This window comes from Capricornis sumatraensis, chromosome 1 (assembly GCF_032405125.1).
Source record: "Capricornis sumatraensis isolate serow.1 chromosome 1, serow.2, whole genome shotgun sequence".
NCBI lineage: Eukaryota > Metazoa > Chordata > Mammalia > Artiodactyla > Bovidae > Capricornis > Capricornis sumatraensis.
The window spans coordinates 101,002,774-101,019,271 of record NC_091069.1 but is presented as its reverse complement, the minus strand read 5'-3'; the positions used below and the strand labels follow the sequence as shown (position 1 = coordinate 101,019,271).

Below are 16,498 nucleotides of genomic sequence, written 5' to 3'. Positions count from 1 at the left end.
TGTCTGCCTGCAACGCAGGAGACCCGGGTTCAGTCCCTCGGTCAGGAAGATCCCCTGGAGAAGGAAATAGCAACCCACTCCAGTCTTCCTGCCTGGAGAATCCCATGGACAGGGGAGCCTGGCGGGCTACTGTCCATGGGGTTGCAAAGAGTCAGACACAACTGAGCGACTAACAGTTTCAGTTTCAAACCACAAGGTCCTGTTGTACAGCACTGGGAACTATATTCAACATTGTATGCCAAACCATAATGGAAAAGAATAAGAACACAAATATATACACATGTATAACTGAATCACGTCCAAGGAGCGGTGGCTGCGTGGGCGCAGGAGGGCTGAGAGGAGCTATTCCATGTTCAAGGTCAGGAGGGGTGGCAGTGAGGAGATAACCCTTGTCCAAGGTAAGAAGCAGCAGCTGCGCTTTGCTGGAGCAGCAGTGAAGAGACACCCCACATCCAAGGTAAGAGAAACCCAAGTAAGATGGTAGGTGTTGCGAGAGGGCATCAAAGGGCAGACACACTGAAACCATAATCACAGAAAACTAGTCATTCTGATCACACGGACCACAGCCTTGTCTAACTCAGTGAAACTAAGCCATGCCCTGTGGGGCCACCCAAGATGGGCGGGTCATGATGGAGAGGTCTGACAGAATGTGGTCCACTGGAGAAGGGAATGGCAAACCACGTCAGTACTCTTGCCTTGAGAACCCCATGAACAGTATGAAAAGGCAAAAAGATAGGATACTGAAAGAGGAACTCCCCAGGTCAGTAGGTGCCCCATATGCTACTGGAGGTCAGTGGAGAACTAACTCCAGAAAGAATGAAGGGATGGAGCCAAAGCAAAAACAATACCCAGTTGTGGATGTGACTGGTGATAGAAGCAAGGTCCAGTGCTGTAAAGAGCAGTATTGCATAGGAACCTGGAATGCCAGGTCCATGAAACAAGGCAAATTGGAAGTGGTCAAACAGGAGACGGCAAGAGTGAATGTTGACATTCTAGGAATCAGCGAACTAAAATGGACTGAAATGGGTGATTTTAACTCAGATGACCATTATATCTACTATTACGGGCAGGAATCCCTTAGAAGAAATGGAGTAGCCATCATGGTCAACAAGAGTCCAAACTGCAGTACTTGGATGCAATCTCAAAAAAACGACAGAATGATCTCTGTTCGTTTCCAAGGGAAACCATTCAATATCACAGTAAACCAAGTCTATGTCCCAACCAGTAACACTGAAGAAGCTGACGTTGAACGGTTTAATGAAGACCTACAAGACCTTTTAGAACTAACACTCAAAAAAGATGTCCTTTTCTTTATAGGGGACTGGAATGCAAAAGTAGGAAGTCAAGAAACATCTGGAGTAACAGGCAAATTTGGCCTTGGAATGTGGAATGAAGCACGGCAAAGGCTAATTGAGTTCTGCCAAGAGAACACACTGGTCATAGCAAACACCCTCTTCCAACAACACAAGAGAAGACTCTACACATGGACATCACCAGATGGTCAACACTAAAATCAGATTGATTATATTCTTTGCATCCAAAGATGGAGAAGCTCTATACAGTCAGCAAAAACAAGACCGGGAGCTGACTGTGGCTCAGATCATGAACTCCTTATTGCCAAATTCAGACTTAAATTGAAGAAAGTAGGGAAAACCACTAGACCATTCAGGTATGACCTAAATCAAATCCCTTATGATCATACAGTGGAAGTGAGAAATAGATTTAAGGGCCTAGATCTGATAGATAGAGTGCCTGATGAACTACGGAATGAGGTTCATGACATTGTACAGGAGACAGGGATCAAGACCATCCCCATGGAAAAGAAATGCAAAAAAGCAAAACGGCTGTCTGGGGAGGCCTTACAAATAGCTGTGAAAAGAAGAGAAGTGAAAAGCAATGGAGAAAAGGAAAGATATAAGCATCTGAATGCAGAGTTCCAAAGAATAGCAAGGAGAGATGAGAAAGCCTTCTTCAGCAATCAATGCAAAGAAATCGAGGAAAACAACAGAATGGGAAAGACTAGAGATCTCTTCAAGAAAACTAGAGATACCAAGGGAACTTTTCTTGCAAAGATGGGCTTGATAGAGGACAGACATGGTACGGACCTAACAGAAGCAGAAGACATTAAGAAGAGTTGGCAAGAATACACAGAAGAACTATACAAAAAAGATCTTCACGACCCAGATAATCACGATGGTGTGATCACTCATCTAGAGCCAGACATCCTCGAGTGCAAAGTCAAATGGGCCTTAGAAAGCATCACTACAGACAAAGCTAGTGGAGGGGATGGAATTCCAGTGGAGCTATTTCAAATCCTGAAAGATGATGCTGTGAAAATGCTGCACTCAATACGCCAGCAAATTTGGAAAACTCAGCAGTGGCCACAGGACTGGAAAAGGTCAGTTTTCATTCCAATCCCAAAGAAAGGCAACGTCAAAGAATGCTCAAACTACCACACAATCGCACTCACCTCACACGCTAGTAAAGTAATGCTCAAAATTCTCCAAGCCAGGCTTCAGCAATACGTGAACCGTGAGCTTCTAGATGTTCAAGCTGGTTTTAGAAAAGGCAGAGGGACCAGAGATCAAATTGCCAACATCCACTGGATCATCGAAAAAACAAGAGTTCCAGAAAAACATCTACTTCTACATTATTGACTATGCCAAAGCCTTTGACTGTGTGGATCACAATAAACTATGGAAAATTCTGAAAGAGATGGGAATACCAGACCACCTGACCTGCCTCTTGAGAAACCTGTATGCAGGTTAGGAAGCAACAGTTAGAACTGGACATGGAACAACAGACTGGTTCCAAATAGGAAAAGGAGTACATCAAGGCTGTATATTGTTACCCTGCTTATTTAACTTATATGCAGAGTTCATCATGAGAAATGCTGGGCTGGAAGAAGCACAAGCTGGAATCAAGATTGCCGGGAGAAATATCATTAACCTCAGATATGCAGATGACACCACCCTTATGGCAGAAAGTGAAGAGGAACTAAAAAGCCTCTTGATGAAAGTGAAAGAGGAGAGTGAAAAAGTTGGCTTAAAGCTCAACATTCAGAAAACGAAGATCATGGCATCTGGTCCCATCACTTCATGGAAATAGATGGGGAAACAGTGGAAACAGTATCAGACTTTATTTTGGGGGCTCCAAAATCACTGCAGATGGTGACTGCAGCCATGAAATTAAAAGACGCTTACTCCTTGGAAGGAAAGTTATGACCAACCTAGATAGCATATTCAAAAGCAGAGACATTACTTTGCCAACAAAGGTCCATCTAGTCAAGGCTATGGTTTTTCCAGTGGTCATGAATGGATGTGAGAGTTGGACTGTGAAGGAAGCTGAGCATCGAAGAATTGATGCTTTTGAAGTGTGGTGTTGGAGAAGACTCTTGAGAGTCCCTTGGACTGCAAGGAGATCCAACCAGTCCATTCTTGAGAAAATCAGTCCTGGGTGTTCTTTGGAAGGAATGATGCTAAAGCTTATTGATGGCCACCTCATGTGAAGGGTTGACTCATTGGAAAAGACTCTGATGCTGGGAGGGATTGGGGGCAAGAGGAGAAGGGGACGACAGAGGATGAGATGCCTGGATGACATCACCGACTCGATGGACATGAGTTTGAGTGAACTGCAGGAGTTGGTGATGGACAGAGAGGCCTGGCATGCTGCAATTCATGGTGTTGCAAAGGGTCAGACATGACTGAGCTGCACTGAACTGATAACTGAATCACTCTGCTGCACAGCAGAAATTAACACAGCATTGTAAATCAACTATAGTTCCGTAAAATAAAGCAACCAACTATGAATCCCACTCTCTCCTGACTTCCATTTCTCTGATGGTTTCTTTAACCACCTGCCCAGACTGCCTTCCAACCCACTGCTCCTCTGGGTCCTCAGCCAACGTATTCTCACCTCCCTCTTCCTAGGTAATCCTGTCCAATTACATGACTGTCACTAGCACCTATATAATGATAACTCCCAAATATTTATTTTGTCCTTGCCTTCTTTCAAAAGGTCACTACCACATAGCAAACAGTGCAACTCTACCTGGACGGTCCACAGGGATTTCAAATGGAACACTTTAAGATCCAAACACTCCATCCGCCCCACTCAGCTTGCTCCTCCCTATGCTCCTACCTCAGCACACAAGCCAAACATCCTAAAGGCATCTTCGCCGCCCTCCCTGCCCCAGTCTCCCTTATTCCCCCAACAAGTCAATCAGCAAAATTTCCAGTGTAATTCCCTACAGATTCTCTCGTCCTCCTCTTCCCTCTATCCTTCCTGCCTGACCTGATCCTCCAGACATGGCCCATCACGGCCCCCAGACTCACCCATGCCAAATGCCTTCTAGAAATAATAATAAAATCTAAGTGGGACCATTTTCCTCCCCTGGTCACACAGCAGTCCCCGGCCTACCGGACAATGTCTAAGCTCACTGAAATGCCATGTGGGGCCCTCTGCACCCCAACCTCCCCTCCTGCTGCTCCCTACCTGGAACGCTTCAGACCCACAACCCAGTTGCACTTGTCACAGTGACTCACAACACACTGCCCTGCACCTCTCTACCTTACTTACATTACTGCACCTGCAGCCCTCTTCTCCTAGCCTACCTCCAATTCATCCTTCAAAACTCAAACTGAATGTCACTTTCCCCAGGAACTCTTCCCTAAAACTCCATAATGGAGAGGGTAGTCTTTAATGTACTCCACTGGGTTCCCTATTAAAACAGGTACAAACACTACTGAGATTATTTGAAATAATCTGTTTGAAGCTTAAGTACACAAACACCACGGGCTAAAAATGTGGTGCTTATTTCTGTGTCTGGCTTAATAATCTCAATCCAGAAACCTATAAATCTAGAGAAAGAGGGATGAAGAGCAGCTTAGGCATACATATTGTGTTAGATTATTGTATATACTATTTCAGGATGTTAAAACATTACTTTTATCTTGCTGAGGGATAACAGTAAAGAAAAGAATAGAAATCAATTTATGTAACTAATTATCTACCCAAATAGTAGAAATGAAATTACCATACTTTCTTTTTCTACTATAAATATTTAATTTCCATATTCAGAACTTGTTAACTCAGCCTTGAAGTTTTCATTCAACTTGCGGGGTAGGAGGGGAGAGGCAGGGACTAAAGTGGTATGTAAAATTCACTGCTTTCCCATAAGATACTTTTCTCAGATACTCTGCTTGTACTAAAAGATTAAAGTCTACTTACTGAAAAACAAACACACACTCTAAAGGAAAGTCACCTAAAAGATTTAGTTCTCAGAAGAAGCCATACCATATTCTGGGAAAGGATCTACCTTTGATGAAAACACACACACACACACACACACACACACACACGAGTCTACACACACACACACACACACACACACGAGTCCAGCTGAGCCGCCCACTCTGGCACATGGAGGTGATTCTGAGAAGGACTCAGCAGCCACTGCAGAAAACATCTGCCCCGAGTGCCAATATTATGACCAGCAGATGATCAGGGTGCTTGGGGATAGCATGGATGTTCCCTCCTCACCCCACCATGAGCCCAGACAATGGGAGCCAGGCAAAGGCTTCATGCTGAACTTCCACAGCCAGCCAGCCACACAACTAGTAACTGTTCAATTTTCCACCAAAGAGAGAAAACTGTTAACATACGGAGGTTGTTGAAGAGGTATGGTTTCCCCATCACTGCTGATGCTACAGCCTGCTTACATACTTGGCTCAGAGGGTCTCTAAAGTTACACCCTCCCATCCAAGGAATCCTCATCTCCACTGCTGCTGTGGACCACAAGAGGGGCTAAGTGGCACATTTCAGAAAGTGGATGGACCAACCCATTCTGGATCCTGAGCCTCTATTTCAGTGAACTGCAGAGACAGGCCAGCCTATCTCATCAGTCAAGCCCCAATTCGGAATCACATAGCCAAAGTTCAGAATTTAGCTGACCACTATCAATTGCTTTTTTTATTCCAAAGGAACAGTTGGGTGTTTCTTCTTGCTGTTATTGTTTGTTGCTCAGTCAGTAAGTCATTTCGGACTCTTTGCGACCCCATGGACTGCAGCATGCCAGGCTTCCCTGTCCTCCACTATCTCCAGGAGTTCTCAAACTCATGCCCATTGAGTCGGTAATGCCATCCAAGCATCTCATCTTCTTTTGCCCCCTTATCCTGCCTTCAATCTCTCCCAGCATCAGCATCTTTTCTAATGAGTCGGCTCTTCAGGTGGCCAAAGTATTAGAGCTTCAGCTTCAGCATCAGCCCTTCCAATGAGTGTTCAGGATTGATTTCCTTAGGATTGACTGCTTTGATCTCCTTGCAGTCCAAGGGACTCTCAAGGGTCTTCTCTGGCACCAAAATTTGAAAGTATCAATTCTTCTTGCTCAGCCTTCATTATCATTCAACTCTCATATCCGTACATGACTACTGGAAAAACTGTAGCTTTGAGTATACAGACCTTTGTCGCCAAAGTAATGTCTCTGCTTTTTAATATGCTGCCTAGGTTTGTCATAGCTTTTCTTCCAAGGGGCAAGCATCTTTTAATTTTGTGGCTGCAGTCACCATTCACAGTGATTTTGGAGCCCAAGAAAATAAAATCTGTCACTGTTTCCACTGAGGACCCAACACAGCAAACCACTGACTCTGAGAGCCTCCCCTCCTTGACTGGGGAAGCTGTGCAAATCACCTGGCTATTCCGTTATCTGTATCTTTATTGATAGTCATTAAATAATGTTTTCTCCAAAGTGAGAGAAAATACATTAATTTGATGATAACAGTATAAATCTAAGCAATAACCAAACCCCTGCTTCCTTCTGCTGGGTCTGATCTGTCTCCATGCCTGGGGGCAGCTGTTTCCTTCTCACTTATTCCCTATCGGAAGAAGTTACACAGAATCTCATGTCGCCTACTACAGGAAATGGTTAAATGCAATTGGATAACAATGGATTATGAGGTAGAAGGCAATATTCCAGCCACTAAAAGCACAAACGCAAAGTGCTGTCCCAAACAACAGGCTAAAAGCAACGGGGAGCACTTCCTCTGAGGGGGTCACATGCGTCTCAGGCTGCACAATTTAAACTAGTCACTATCATTCCTGAAAAGTCAGCTCTGTCTTCCAAATCTGAAATAGTCACGATTGCTAAAGCCCAATCTGGCTTGCTCCTATCAGCTACAGTCCTCCATGCCTATCTCAGAGAACGAAAATCTGTGTGTGTGTATGTGTTTGCATGCACACACACCCTCATTAAGAAGATAAAGTAAATAAATTTCCCGCCAAGCTCACAGTACACTCAAAGTCAACTGTGCTGTATTTACTCACATAATCAGTCTCATCTGCACTTATTTTTCTAATGAAACAGGACTGGAAATTAAACATGGCTAAACAGCAGGTAAGTCTGACTGCCTAATGGACTCGGGCACTCTGCTGAGTGAGGGACGGTCCCCCCAGAGGCTCTGAGCCCACCATGGGTTCCACCTGGAGCTGAGCTGTGATTTCTTTTAGGACACTGGGAAAGGTGCAGTTTGCAGCTATGGCCACAGGGTAGTGCAGTAATTCTGCAAATAGTTACCCCCTCCCCCATCACTGCCACCTCCCTGCACCAGCCCACCCCTAGTTTCTTCCTAAAGAGAATGGGATCATTTGGTCTGAGTCCTGGGCACCTACAGGAATGTTTGTGAGATTCCTGAGAAACACAGAGTATTTGTAAAATTCTAAATCCAGTCACTCTAAGCACTGTCTCCTAATACAGAAGGACTGTCTCTGAAGGGTTGACGGCTATAAAAAGTGATTAGCCTATTTATTATAAACTTTGTTTACTTAGGTTTTTATGTTTATCTCCCACTATATCCCCACTAGGATACAATTAACCACCCTCTCACTCATCAAAATTGTATTAGGAAGACTCACAAAAATAAAATAAATGCCGCATCAAAATGTAACCTCCCAGCACTGTGGAATTGTAATGTTATTATGCAGAGCCTTCTCAAAACAAAAAGAAGATGATGCAAAATTTTTAAAGAGTTTCTTTTCAAAGGAATGTTTATTTTTTTACTTCTTGCTACTCAAGGTTTGGTCTAAGGCCCAGCAGTTCTATCTGGGAGCTGATTAAAACTGCAGACTCATAACCCTATCAGGGAAACCTGGTGTGCTGCAGCGGGGTCCCAAAGCATCAGACACGACTGAGTGACTGAACAACAGCGACAACCCTGCCCTGCACCTATTAAATCAGAATCTATATTTTATCGAGATGCAAGGTATCTAGATGCAGGTACCCCTGAGAGGCGCTGGCCTGAGTGATAGGTAACTATATGGACCTTTGTACTGCAGAACTATTTTCTAAGCCCTAAGTCTTTTCTTCCTCAAGATACATTTTATAGAAAAATAAATATATCTTGAAATCCTAAAACAAAAGTAGACAGATTATTTCCCCAGAACTGCTGATGGTTGACTAGAATAAAGCCTTTTTCCATCTAAATGGCCAGGTAACTAATTATCATTTCAATGAACGCTGACAGAAAATTTGGTCTGTCACTTCATACCTCAGGTAAACAGTGCAGGTATGACAAGAAAAATTTACCTAAGACTAACAGACTCCCATGACAACCTCCAGAGGATTTTCAGACATTATTTCCTGTCCATAAAAACAGGAAAAATAAAATGATTTCAGTTCAAGTTAAGCACATAGCTGTAAACTGAGTTGCTATGTTAGTGTGGTCACCAAATTACAGCCACTGTTGTTTACCTCGGCTAACAACGAGCCTCCTGGGAAGAAATTAATTCGAAGAAGCCTGAGTACCCTCCACGCCCTTCTCCACATGCGAGTGGAGGAACTGCAAAATACACAAGTGAGCACAATGAATGACTATGGCTCTCCTTGATTGCTGCTTGCATGTGATAGGAATGATCACAGAATTGTGAGGCTGGAAGGACTCAGAGATAACTTCCTGCCGCCAGTCCACTTACTCTGGAAACGCGTTCTACCAAGTCCCTGGAAGGGGGTCTCAGCCTCCTAGGGACAGGTCATCGATACTCTCTGAGACAGCCTTGTCACTCACGCCCACGGACCTCAATGACATCCTCGGACAACCCAGTGTAATACCTGGGAACACTCAGAGCCCCTATCATATCCCCAGGTATTTCACGTCCCCAGGTATTTCGTTTCCATAGACTAAAACCCATTAAGCTCCTCGGATGGTGTGGTACCCTCTCATCCTGGTATAACTGTGTTATTCTGTTTTTACTGAAACTAAATTATGATTAGCCTGACATAATTTAATGAGACCCACAGAGCCAAATGAAGTCATTTGATGTAATGGGTGGTAATTCAATACATTCTCAGCGAAACATCAAAGATTATGTAATGGTTAATATATCTACACGTTACTAGTACAGCTGTAAGTAAGGACATATTTGTCTGTTCAACCGTGATGTACAACTAAGAAAAACTCCTGACCTCTACTCAGAAAGGTCCCTGGGTCCTGCTGCCAGGGACAGGACCCTGCACCAGATGGATGACCTGACCCAACATGACCTTTCTGTATCCTTCCCTGTTTATGATAAAGAGACATTTTGAAGGAAGTAAAGGGTATAAAAGAACTGCGTGTAGCTTTCACGAAGCAATTGACACTTTCATTACTTAACATCACAACCTTACGAGGTAGGCCGGTATAAGAGCCGTCATTTTATAAGTGATTAAACAAGACTGAGAATAGGAAATGAGAAAGATCCTGAGCTGCCCAGGGCCAAACAGAAAGCAAGGTTGGAGCCAGCTGAATTCAGAAACCTCAATTAAATTCCCAAACAAAAGAGAAAAGACAACACTAAAGTTTTATGGGTTCCACTTTGAAACAAATCAAGGAAACATTATGTTATCATTAAATGATATTAAAATCATCTTTTATGGCCCTGATTCTGCCATCAAAGCTTTATCCCCCCCTCCAAAAAAAAAAAAAAATCCTGCATTTCATTTTTAGGGAATTTTTTCTTAATTTGACTGTTATTTTAACCAAAATTATGCCAAAGGGCCTCGTTCAAGTTGCTAAATTTAAAGTGCCATTGATTAGATCCATTCTGGTTCACAAGGACATTCTCCCGAAATAGACTTTTAGCATTTTATAACCCTCCTACATTTTCACAGAAGAGAATCTGGAACACAGGAAGGAATCATTTCCTCGCACACAAGACTCATTTTCAGCGTCATCAAAAGGCACTTGGTTAAAACCCTTGGTTAAAGCTCGTCTGCACATCCAGCGCGCATCCTCCCCATCATCCTGACACCCAGTTTGAGAAATTGGGTCCTCAGCTTCAGCGCCTTGAATTAATCAGTCTCCCCCACCACCCCACCCTGGCTTCCTCCAAGATACACCACTCACGGAACCACAAAGGGACGCAGCCCTCAGCTTCCGCGCTCAGCTCTGCTCTGATTCCCACCTCTCACTGGCCACTAGCCCCTCCAAAGGCGCAGCCCTCGTGCCCTGGCCCTGGCAGCCGCTCTGCTGTAAACTTTCTCTTGCCTGCACCTGGGGAGGCCCTTTTCCACGCTCTGTGCATGCGTGCTCTGGGCCAATGATGGGCCCCGCAGGCAACCATCCTCCACCTTCGGCCAATGAGAAGGAGCGCAGCCAACAGGACTGCTCTGGACCAATGGGCTCCAGCACGCCTGGGGTTCAGGCCACGCCCAGTGGAGGTGCTGGGTACCAGTTTCGCCTCTCCTTCTGATAAACTGCTGCCAACTTTACAGAAGGAGTGGGGATAGGCCTGAAAATGTTTGCTTTGTTGGAGCTAGAGGAAGGGGCTGAGGGTCAATATCAGTAATGAGGGGCTGCTTTCTGACCCCTCATGGGGGGAGCCTCAGGAGGCCTGGAAAAAGGTGACTGATTTTTAAGACAACCAAATAGGCCCGCCGGCGCTCCTGGGAAGATATGGAGACTACGCGATTAGTGGCTCCTCTGCTTGGCTCCCCGTCCCCCTACAGGGGTGCAGTCCAGCCCCAGCTGAGTTATTAATAGTCAATAACTTCATCCAACAAGCTCCACGCTTTATTCCCTCCTTATTTCTAGTCACAACCTTCCCTCCATATGGACTTTCCTCCCTTTCACCTTCTCCTTCTGAAAGTCCACTTCTCCAGGATGCCTTTCAAGGCCCCTCTGCCCTAAAGGTCTCTTCCCCTACCCTTGTTGTGGTTGCTCGGCGGCTTAGTTGTGTCCGACTCTTTTGTGACCCCCATGGATTGTCGCCCCCAGGCTCCTCTGTCCTTGGGATTTCCCAGGCAAGAATACTGGAGTGGGCTGTCATTTCCTTCTCAACCCAGGGGATCTTGTTGACCCAGGGATAGAACTCAAGTCTCTGCTTTGGCAGGCGAGCTCTTGACGCTGGAGCCACGAAGGAAACCTGCCTCCCCCGCAACAGGGCAGCCTCAGCTTCTTCCTATAGCAAATACTGATCGGAATGGCTTATTCTCCTTCAAGTTCCCTACAAATCCACTGTCCTTTGAATTACTACAGTAGGTTTGTTGTTGTTGTTTTTCCTCCTAAACTACAGGTTTCAACCCATGGATAAGAAATTTTTTAAAAACAGAATATAAAATACCAAAGTACATCTCCCATAATGCGGGCAAGTGTTATTTGTGACACTTGTTTCAGTTCTGAGTCTGTGGGCACACAAATGATGTGGTAGGTTGCAGTGTTAAACATACTTGCTACGGTGAGTCATGGCAGAAAACCTGTGAAAGCAACCGCTCTCTGACACCTAACCTAGAGGCTGCCTAATGCTCTGTGAATGCTCACTGAGCAAACCGATGAGCATGATATGATCCACTCATTACAACTTCAAAGGTTCCACTTGGAAAGAATATAAAGTAGAATGCCTATTGGAACCCAAAGAAATGGATTCTGGGCCATGTGAAGCTTTGGGGCGGAGGAGTAGGAGAGAGGGATCTGAATATTTACTATTTTATTCCAACAGACTTTCTCCCTAGTAACTAACATGTGTCTATATTTAGCGGAGATTAGATACAATTTTGACTTAAGTTCAGTGTGGAAAGCTTATCTCGGTCACTGAAAGCACGTCATGATTACAGAGTTCTGAATCTTTGAAATACTTGGTATAGGTAATTCCACCATGACTCATAAAAGGATCTTTCAGAGACACCATGAAAGCCTTTGTTCCAGTTCTTTCTTTGGCCCAAGATGCCGCTATGTCCTCTCAATACCCCACCCCCACCGTCTGTAAAAATCCCATTCATCTTTCAAGGCTTAGTTCAAAGGCCACCTTTTCCACGGAAGCCTTTTTTTTAAACTCGATTTCTCCTCTTTCCCTCCTCCACCACCCACCCACTCTGGTCCCAAATATGGTCTTTTTCACTTCGGAATCACCAGTGTTGAAGCCTTCCTTTTATATGTGTGTACTTGTCTCATCTCCACTAGACAATAACACGCACAACTCACGGTTTACTCTTCTCTGCATTCCCTGTGGTAACCAGCACAAGCTCTTGTCTTTAAGAGATGATCAATACAATGTGTTAAGTGAATAAATGAAAGCAACTGTTACGCCATTCAAAGGGATGGTCTTTATTTTAAAGGCCCTGAGGAATGGCGTACATGCCCAGCAGCTGATGAAAAGCTCGTGGAGAACTGGAAGAAGAGGGGACGGAGGGGACAGAGGTGGAATTTGAGAAGGGGCTCGGCTCCTCTACGCATCTGCCCCTGTAAACTTACTGAATCCCCAGCTCTTCAGGGACTCAGCTCTAAGAACGAAGCTAGGGAACTGGGCACAGGATGCATGCCTTCACCTGCTCCAAACTCCACTCCTGATTCAAACCAGAAATGGGAAGTAGAAGTGGGAATAAGGGCAGCCCTTCTCAACTTTAAGGTATGGCTGAAAAGAAAAACTGAAACTGCTATCTGGATGATTCAGGTTCAAAATCTCTGCTCCCCCCCAACCTTGAAAAAAAAGAATGGGGGTTTCTGGAGGGGAGGGGAGGAGGGGAAAGGGTGTGCAAGGAAGCAGAGGAGATTAAATTCAACAGTACTGGGCTCTTTAGTTCATATAGTCTCTGCAGTCATTTGGGGATGCTTTCAGTGACCACTAGACTAAGCCAGCTCAGGTTCAAGGGCACAGTCACAACGAATAAACTCAAATTTGTTTTATTGGAAAATGATGTCCAGCAGTGAAAACACTGTTAAAATCCCATTCTCTTTTGCCGTAGTACCTTCTCCGCCCCCACCCTCCCCCCTAAAGAACAGTGTTTTCCTAAAGGGGATTAAAGAAAGAAAGTTTTAGTGGACTCTATTTTAAATTTATACACATTTTATAAGCTAATTCAAATAGGGCAGCAGATATAACTTCCTAAATCATGGTATTTTGTTTTCAAATCTTTAATTTTATATTAATATAATTTAGGGCTCTGACCTTCTCTTTCTTTAATATTTATATCAGAATCTTCATCAAGATTCTGTTTTGTAACAAATTCCAGACCTGCCCTCATAAAATGGGAATACATCTGCATTCCCATAAATGGGAATACTTTAGAAAATACACTGGATTTAAAATCAGAAAAGTTGAGCTTTGAAATTAATGCTTGGTTCAAACATGGCTCCTCCACTTCTAGATGTGTGACCTTGAGCAGGTCAGCTAATCTTCCCAGCCCTCAATTTCCCAATCTGTAAACTGGGAATAAAAACAGTTCTTCGTTGTTGCCTAAGGTTGTCGTGAAAATTAAATGAGCTAAGACATGTAATGTACTTAGAAAAGAGTTTAAAGATGCTAAGTGTGTGCACTGTACTTAGAGCATGTCTGGCTAAGTTTCTGGTAAATGTTGGTTTAAAAATTCTGCTGTCATTTGTTTAATAGTCTCAGTAAAGTCATTCTACAGTTCAAGTCCTCTATTTCCTTATCTGTAGAATGGGACTACCACCACTTACCACTTCTGGGATTGTTATGAGATTCAAGTAAGGAAACAATGGATATGAAAATGTTCTGACCCACAGAAAGTAATCAAATGTTAGTTATTTGGGGTCACCTATAAGCTTAAAAGTAAACCATAAACTTAAAAACAGAAAAACGTAAAAGTCAACCATAAAACTGAGTTAGAAAATAGCATCCATTCCATGTTAGAAATGTATACTTAAGGAGTTTGGTTTCGCTTTAACTGATCAGAAATATATAAGCTCTTAGAAGATGTAACTTCTGCGTCTGCAAACTAGAAATGCTCCCTCAGTCAAGCCAAACTGTTCTACTATGTTTTAATCAAGAAAGCCTGCACAGTTTCATAAGCCAAAGAGAAACTGATGGATTAATTAAGATCTGACTGCATGTACACCAACTTTAAAAAAAACCCACTTATTTTTTAATTCTTTTAAATAATAAAAGTACTGTAGCTAATGTAAATTTCAAGTCAATTCAACAGACATTTTTTGTGTAACTGTGCTCCCCGTAACTCAGCCAGAAACTAAAGATGCAGAGGAAAAGAGAGCTTAGGCATGTGCTGGAAAAGTCACAGATTATGACTGATAATTTCAAAATATCCCTTGTAAGAGTCATAAGGGGGCTTCAGTTTTGAGTCAGCAAGCAGACAAGAAGCCTACAAACCTACCAAAACAAAAAGTTCTTTCCTTTGACTGAAAAACTGCCTTTTAAAAGCAAAAGTCATTTTTAAAGCAGTTTCTATCTCCAAACCTACTGAATTTGTGCCAGAAACCAACATTTCAAAGTGTAAACCTGTAAAGTAATAAGTATCTATAAATGAAAGACTGAAATAACCCCAGAAGCAACAACACAGTAATTAGCGACTTTTATAGAGTAATAACATGTTTCATATTCTTTTTACACTGACTCTTTGAAGTTTCCAGTGTAATATATAAAACTTTTATTACATTAGGGTCCATCCTCGTGTATTTTATAGGTGTCAGCACTATGCAGAGCAAGCTGCACTTACTCATCCTCGTATCTTTTATAAGAAACTGTTTGGCAATGCACTAGCTTTGTGTCCAGTTTAGTTAGTTACACCTGGTTTTAGACAGAGTAGTCCCTGGAAGCATGAAACAAGGGAAACATACACATATCCACAAATCATCTATATGGTCTATAAATCAAACAGCAGTTTCGCTGTAAAACTGCACACTGCATATTCATGTGCACACCACTTGCAGTTTTAGACACATGTGAACTCTTTACTGAATTAAGGAAGAAAAGGGATGGGGGGAACCAAACCTCAGCTCTACAATAAGCGATTTCCAGAGGCAGAACAGAATGCAGTTAATATGCTTGTTCCACAGATGTTCATTCCGTAAATATTAAACATAACACAAGTTCCTCCAGGAATATGCAGGCAGTAATTTTACCACCTGAATAGGGCTGGTTGGAAACATTTAGGAGATGGGGGGAGGCGGTGGATAAGAGGGATGTGGAAGCAGCCAATGGGATTTTTAACACACCCGAAACTAGAATTAAACTGTTTCCAGCGGCGCTTTACCTACAGCAGCTCCGCAATGTGAGGAGCCCGAGCCACAGAACCCCGAGGGCTACCGCCAGGCCGCCCGCTCCCCAAGCTGCGAGCCGTGAGCGCGGAATAAAGGGACACACGGGGCGCCAGTGGGCTGGAGCGGGGACAGGAGGAGTGTGGCCAGGCGAGGTGTGAAGAAAGAGCCCAAAGGGATTGCGAACCTCGAGGAAATGAGTCTCCCAAGGCCAGGGCCTCCGGAATTCCCGCACGGAGAAGCACTCGCCCCACTGCCCTCGGGTTCACTTTCTATCTCGGGTGGGAGTGGGTGGGAGAGATAGAACGGCTGCGGCCGCCAGGACCCGGCGCAGACAGGCGGGAGGCTGGAGCATCCTCTAAGGGCGCTTGGCAGCAGCCTCAACTCCAGGGGGTCGCTGATGTGAACGACGGGGTGCGCAAATGGAGGGAAGGGAGGTGAGAGGTGCGCGGGCGGGGTGGGGGAACCGAGGGGTGGATCCCCGGCACTAGTGACACGTTCTAGAAATCGGTGTATTATCAAGGCTGCGCTCTGCCCCTGGCTCCCCAGATCACCGGCCCCCGGGCGGGGGGCCGACAGCACCGTGGGGAGGAGACGGGAACGGGGGCCGAGAAGACAAGCGGGCGGCCCGGCCTCCCCCTGGGGGAGACGGGAAGGAGCCGGCGCGGCGGGCGCCCCGGACCCTCCCCGCCCCCACGGTGGCTGGTCGCCCGAACCCCCGACCCAGGTGAGGGCGCGCGGGCCGCCACAGTCTCCCCTCGCCGCTCGCGCCCGCCCAAGCGGCGGGCACGGGGACTCACCACAGCGACTCGAGGTCCCATTCCTGCAGCAGGGCTAAGTCGAAGCTGTCCATGGTGGGAGGTGTCAGGGCCGCCGCCGCCGTCGCCGCCGCCGCCGAGGATCGGGACGCCCGCGCGCTGCAACGAAAGGCGCCGCTCAAGGTGCATCCCGGCCGCGCCGGAGGGGCCGCCGCCCGCCCGCCGCCCGCCCCCGGCTCGGGGCTCCCGGCGCCCCCCTCCCGC

At 45.2% G+C, this 16,498-nt stretch overlaps 1 protein-coding gene across 1 annotated transcript in view; it reads right to left on the bottom strand.

Moving 5' to 3' along the window:
* AFF3 (ALF transcription elongation factor 3) overlaps positions 1–16,341 on the bottom strand; it is a 565,373-nt gene extending 549,032 nt beyond the window's left edge. Inside the window, exon 1 of the mRNA XM_068973380.1 lies at positions 16,277–16,341. Within this exon, the coding sequence (XP_068829481.1) occupies positions 16,277–16,329 (53 nt within the window). The 5' untranslated portion in view covers positions 16,330–16,341. The remainder of the gene's footprint in view (positions 1–16,276) is intronic.
* Positions 16,342–16,498: the final 157 nt, after the last annotated feature.